Raw genomic sequence first — 6,925 nt, 5'->3', positions numbered from 1 at the left:
ATTGCTGTGTACAGCACTCATGTGGAGTACTTAAGAGCAATATAAGTGCCTGTAATACATAAAAACGTATGTTCTCAGTGACTCATTAAGTTGGCTTGCAAAGTCACCAAAGGAAAGTCTTGCTTTGAGCATCTTGTTATTGTTTTTAGGGGTCAATGTTGCTCCTGTGAGGAACAAGGTCTGTACTGATATGCATAAGGCAGACATTTGTCTGGTGACAGTGGGTGAAAAATGATGGATTGGAATGCTGCCCTGAGCGACTGCCAGTGATTAGACTATTTGCAAGCATTCCTCCCATCATCTTCCGCCAGTTACCATCTTTTATGTAGACCGCCAATTGAGAACTGATTTCTGCTATAAAGAGAGAAAGAAAAAGATTACACCAAGTCTGCCATTCTCATTTTCTCCATATTGGTAGGGCAGCCATATTTCAGCATTCAGGGGAGGACGCAACAGCTCAGCTGTGGGAGTTGCAGTACTCTCATTAATTAAGAGCTGGTCAGAGGAATAGATGATTCACAAAAACAGATCTGCCCCGCCACCTTTCCCAGGCAATTGTTTATTTACTTTAAGGCACACCAAGAATATTTCAAAGGCTTTAAACAAATAATTAAACTTTTTATCATGTAATAAGTAAAGTGTAGTCATGTCCAGTTATTTAAACTAAAATACACTTTTGACGATCTAGAAAGTTCCCACCTACTTTAGACAATTATCTAAAAAAGGCAGCTGTATATAGCCAAGTCTGTCTTGGTTACACCTTGAAACACGTCCTTGCAACATCAGTGCATAAAGTTTTCAATTTAAGGCACGCTGTAAAAGGAAGTCCAAAAACCTAATTTGAAGGAGTACAAATGGTTATTTTAGAGGCGGTCCCTCAAACATATGGAAGTCTTGTAGTAAGCATCATGAAAGCAGCAGCAGCCAAGGACATGTTCTGGAGTGTTAACGTTCTTTAGTACAGTGTAACTGGCCAGTGTTCACTGGCCAGATGCATAGAACGGAACATCCCTGAGGCTGAGAAAGCTACCATGGAGCTCATTCCTTCTCCTTAGGTTGTAGTTAGCAGCTGTCTGGCTGTGGCCCAAGTAAGTATCAGCCATGCGGTTCCGCTTTGAGAGTATAGACACCATGTGGTCCAGTTTGGAACGGATGGTGGTGTAGTGATACTGCCTCTCTTTGGCTAGTTTCTTAAAACAGTCTCGTAAAGTGTACTCTCGTTGATGGACCCCAGCGTATTTACCAAATCCTACGTAGTCTGTTGACTGTAGGGAAGAATGTGAACTGGTAGAGCTGGTTGATCCTATGGTAGAAGTTGATGAAGACGAAGAGGAGGAAGAGGAGGCTGTTGATGACCTCCCATATGTCTGGGGCTGCTCAATATTCCGGTTCCTCTGCTCCAAGGAATATTTCAAGCCCTCATCCATCTCTGTCTGGGTTGTGATTGTTTTGGCCTGCACTAACGTTTGTGTGCTAACCTCTTTGGCTACTACATGGGTCTGTGTAGCTGTTGTCATGGTAGCCACCATTGTTTGTGTTCCAGCATTCGAAACCTCTACACGGGACCCTTCTTCCCATGGCTCTGTTTGTGTGGATATGGTGGCAGTCTCCCTTAAGTCTAAGGCAAGATCACGGTCACGGAGCCATTCTTCTTCTCCAGCAACGGATGTGATAGATGTGTCAGACACACAAGATTGTTTCTCCACATTTTTTGCAAGCTGCTCCTCAGTTCTTTTGGGGGTGCTCGATAACTTGGCCATTTCCAATTTGAGGAAGTTACTCATAACAAACGGCCTAGGTGGTAGTTTTCTGCCCACCAAGTGTTCGAACGTTCCAAGGCTTTTGGAGCTGACAATTAGTTTAGGGTTAATAGCCTTTGACTGAGCATACAAGATCCGAAACTGTAGATCAAAGTGCTCCACCACTTGGCCTGACAACACCAAGACGTTGCTGCTGTTTAATTTGCCATCAGTCCAGGTGAAACTGCAAACACAAAAATAGTCTTTATAATGGATTTAAGATACATTACATTAACAAACTATCCAAATACGCCATTAAAATGAGAACATGATGTGCCCTATTGAAATTATTGCTTCATCAAGAGCAAGCTACTGGTTTTAAAGTGCCAGTTGATCTAACGGAGGCACAAAAATCGTAAGGTGATATGCAGTACCATGTGGGAGCTGAAGTTTGGCTGAACTGAGGAACCCATGATCCCCACATGTGGAATTAAATCGTCAGGGACAGTATCATGATGGGCATTTTTGGAGGAGCGCAGACCTGGGAGCCTGTTGTGCGAGGTGTATTCCTTTAAGCAATAGTTCTCAGAGTGAGTGTTTTATTTTCAGACAACATAGCTCAGAAAACTAAAGAGGATAACCTTGCCCACTTTTTTTTCAAGCGGTACTAAATTAAAATAGTAAGCTAAGGGTTAAGTGAATTTGCTTTACAACCAGCAGGCACATTTAATAAAGTTTTTGCCTGTGAAGATATGGCTCCAGACCTCTTCCTCCTGAGCTCTCAATGGCAGTTCTTTTCTAAAAACTGCGCATTGAAAGAAAAATGCATTCCGGCTTACTTTGGAGATTGTTTAATTGATCTGTAAAAAGTAACTGGAAATGGCAGGTGCTGGCCACGCTTGTGATCCCAGGACCTTAAGAAATTAACAAATTGGCACTAGACGAGATTGTCACAATCAAGTAACTTAATAAAGTTACTACCCTCAAAAGGTTTCCACTCGACCCTATTTTCTTAAACTAGGAGCCAAATATATATTTAATGTAAAGATTTTTATATTGTGAAAATTACTGCATTAATCCATTAAAGCGTCTCATCCAAATAATGCAAACATTACCAGTAACTGTGTTGGATCTCGTGATCACATGATAATATGCTGACAGGTCTAATCTGTGCTTCATTTTTTAAGGTTGATCAAATGAGTACAGTTGAGTTGAGCAACAGTAAACATCCACAATTAGTCACTAGCACCAAGAGACCCCCTCGTTGTGAAATTTGAGCTCTACAAACACTGCATACTCTTTATGTTTTACTTAATTTTAGTCAGATGTTTATGGGTGCTTAGAACTCCATTTTACAGGTAAACTTTGACTTGGGCTAACTGTTGCTCAAGTCTGCCAGTACAGGAAATCACTAACCGTTTTTACTGGCAGATGACTATGGGATCTTCGAAATAAAGCCAAGCTACTGTAGGGTGCTTGCGTTCTCCCATTTACACAAAAAGATTTTTCCACTCCATCAGCTTGCTTGATCTGTGCAGTGACTTTTGGTCAGAGACATTACCAAGTGTCCTTTTATGCTGATGTAAAATACATTAAGGATTGTAAGCCTCAGCTCTAGTTTTGGCGATGACTTAGAGAGAGGCAGAGAGAAACAACATAGATGGTATTTCATTCTAGCACATGAGGTGGGCTTCTGCAGAATGCAGAAGTTTGACTAGGTTGGTTTATTTCTGGCCTGCCAACGTTCTAGGCTGGTAATCAGACCAGAAGGACAGGGTTGGCCAAATAGATTGGCAGAGACTGTTGACTAACAGTGAGCACAGGTGAGATTTGGAACACAAGGAAAATAGGAGAATTTGTGTATAGGGTGCCAGTGAATAAAATGGTTTATAGGCAATATGGTGGCGTGCTTTGAAAACAGAATGTCTCAATGCTGTTCCAGGATAGAGGGAACAAACACTTTGGTTTCTAGCTCAGGTTAAAGAGAATGTCAACACTGGTCTTAACCTACTTAACCCTACTATATTCTGCGGTACTGTGTACACTTCATGCATCTACAAGAGCAAGGCACAATAACATTGAAAGCAGCAAATAACAGCTTGCAGAGCTGAGGAAAGTACCACTCCTCAACTCCCTTCTCTTTTCCTGCTGGTAGGGATACAACACAAGCAGATGTTTCAGTCTGGTGCTTTGACTTGCCTGTAATTCCCTGTAGCTGCTTTCATCCCATCAACCAGGATAAACTTTTCATGGACTTTTCCAATTATTTTCGCTCCTGACCTGGTGTAGTATGTGTTTCCAGTTATGGTCCGAACTCTCAAAAGCTGTTCAAAGCAAAGAAGTTGAAAAAAACAATTAGCTTACCTGCGTTACAAATCAAGCAACACAATATTGAGTGTTCATTCATTATCTCACAAATGGCAGGCACTTGTTAACTTTTATATTTAAATATTTTTTGTGAGCAATAATTACAGTGGATTGTGTGAGTGCTACAATAAAGGCAGTATAAATGTATACAGTAAGACAAGCAACACCTTTAATTTGCAGTAAAATTAAATATACACAAGTAAATGTGAACCCAGTCGGACAGACACCCCCTGCTACTTAGTCAGAAGGATAGTAAAAATGGCGAGGCTGGGTACAGGGTTTTACAAATAAGCATGCTTATTTTAGCATGTTTGGTAATATAAAGAATGGGCTCTGTGATGTCGCAAGAAATGAGAAGCCCGAGGTGCCAGCAAGTCTTCTACGATATTATTGTGCTTTTAAGGCTTATTGAAGTGAACAAACCCCGAACTACGTCATTCTCTCTGTCCCCTTTAAGTGTGTCTGAAATGGAGTAAAGATTGCTTCCACTAATGGACATCTTCTGAGAAATAAGTGCGGGAGATTACATAAACGTGCAAGCTACAGCTAACAGTTAAACACCAGATATATAATGTTTTTATATTCCCATTGCCAGAGAAATGAGTTGTGTGCAAAACATGCCTGTATGTATGTTCTCGGGTTTGAGATTACTTCAGTAGACTTCCTGTAGGGTTTTAGGATCAGGAAACCAGGCCACATCTCTCCGCAAAAATGCATCTCACCTGTTGCCACCGAAAATTTATATTTAAAACACAATGATCTTCGAGGTTTGACACCAACACATCTACATTCTTTGTGGGTCTTGTGTCATAGAGGTGGTACTGCTAGCTTTACCACCAAGCAGCAGCACCTCTTGAATGATTGTGTGATGAGGTGCTACTGAATTCTGACTCTGAAGGTTAGTACTTTAGCATCCCCTTTGGCAGTAGATAGTGGCACTGGTAGTTCCACTACCAAAACTGTGTTTTCTAATCTCAGGCTCGATGATGAAGGTCATATTCATGAAGTACCACTCGTCTGGTGTTAGTAGCATAACAAACGGCAATACTATCATGCCTACTTCATTGTTTCGGAAGTACCACCATCTTACTGGTACAGCTGGTACTCTTGGGATAGTATTACCATTCCCGGTGTGTCAGCATTGAGCAGGAGGTATCTTTGAATCTTCGAAAAAAATCAATGTCAATGGGTGACATGGGATGAGCAATCTTATCAATTATCATGCACTACCTCAATGATTTTTTTGTTTGAAAAAGTTTGTAACAACCTAGCAACCATCCATACAGTCATAAGATCAGGAAATACTCTGTTCTGTCAGATACACTCTCAAACATACATACAGCTTTTGTGTCCAATTTTGACACTGAAAAGAAAGCGCAATTACGCACACTCACCATCACTGTAGCTCACGAGAAAGGTGCATTTGCATGTCAGTGAAAGGGAAAGACAAACTGTTTCCAAATGAACCTGACTACTAATAAAAATAAATTGCGTCCTCTCCATTCTGGCTTGTTGACACAAAACACCGAACACCTTATTGCAATCTGAATACTAAGATGAAGGCTATAAGGGTTTGAAGTCATATCTCATTGGAAGTGACATTTCTTGAGCTTTTGCAAAATAAATCTGAAATATAGAGCAGGAAAGAAATTGTTTGTTCCCACCCTACCCCCCAACTCCTCCCACCCCCCAAATATTAGCTGAAATTGTTAGTACTATAAGTAGAAGAAAATCCTCATATATTTATTAAAGACTACTTGGGATTCCGGCCAAACTGTGGACCAACCTCACAACTTTAACGAGTCGAACTGAGATAGGAGGGAGGTAAAATGAGACTTGTTTGGTATCAGAGTCTAGATCTGAGATACCACCAAGAGTCACATTGAATGAGTAAGACTGCACACGCTATTCACACCATTATTTAGGAAGTGTGCCTATGATTCAGGTATCTATACTTTTTATCCTGAAGGTTTAAACTGGGTCACTAAACAGTTGAAAAACAGCAGCACAAAGATACTTGTGGAGTTTTTTGAAAAAGTAATAATAATAAAAAGGCCAGTGAACTAAAATGGGCCGGAATCATATGCACATAAGCGATTATTAAGGTATGTTTCAGGCATATATAACAGGACCACAATAAAGCTGTAATTTCTGTACACAAATGTATTGTGAATCAAGATGGGACTAAAACAAGTGTCGGCAGCACAGAGCTCACAGCTGTCAGTAGTTATATCCAACAATGATATGAACAAAACAGTGTGGGACAGAGAAAATGGCAATGTGATCAGATGTTATTCAGCGACCCATTGTAATGAGTTTCAGTCTTCTATTGTGGTCTTGTTATGTGAATTGTATATATCCGTTCATTGTAAATATTAGTTTCAAAATGACTTTAAATTAACCATTGTGTTGCTACTCTGAAGCGATCACTCCCTTTAGCGGTTATGGAGCAACTAGAGAGAAAGACTAGACTATAGAAAAATTTCAGAAGGCAAGCACAAGCAATTTTATTACAAGACCGGAGGCTCCTATTATGCTTCCTTTTCTTGCTTTAATCTTAACAGCAGCCAAGACAAACAATATTACAACAAGAACTACATAACCCATGAATCGATTAAACAAGATGTCACACACAAAGCCACAAAGAAATGACCGATAGCAACCCCGCAACCCCAATAACTATCGTAACTGTGAGCAACAAGCCCTCTTTTCTTGCTGCTCGCAGTCAAGATAAATTATACATTTCTTCATACGTTTATTATTATTATACTCTTTGTAATTTTATAATTATTATTGTTATTATTATTATTATTCTGTAT

General features: G+C 40.1%; 1 protein-coding gene across 1 annotated transcript in view; it reads right to left on the bottom strand.

Moving 5' to 3' along the window:
* Positions 1–531: 531 nt before the first annotated feature.
* Positions 532–6,925, bottom strand: part of FAM83D (family with sequence similarity 83 member D) — a 45,475-nt gene continuing 39,081 nt past the window's right edge. The window contains exons 3-4 of the mRNA XM_069243782.1: positions 3,939–4,063; positions 532–1,983 (exon numbers count right to left, since the gene is read on the bottom strand). Of these exons, the coding sequence (XP_069099883.1) occupies positions 981–1,983; positions 3,939–4,063 (1,128 nt within the window). The 3' untranslated portion in view covers positions 532–980. The remainder of the gene's footprint in view (positions 1,984–3,938; positions 4,064–6,925) is intronic.

This window comes from Pleurodeles waltl, chromosome 7 (genome assembly GCF_031143425.1).
Source record: "Pleurodeles waltl isolate 20211129_DDA chromosome 7, aPleWal1.hap1.20221129, whole genome shotgun sequence".
Classification (NCBI taxonomy): Eukaryota; Metazoa; Chordata; class Amphibia; order Caudata; family Salamandridae; genus Pleurodeles; species Pleurodeles waltl.
Note: the sequence above shows the minus strand (reverse complement) of the source record. Positions and strands in the feature narration are given on the sequence as shown.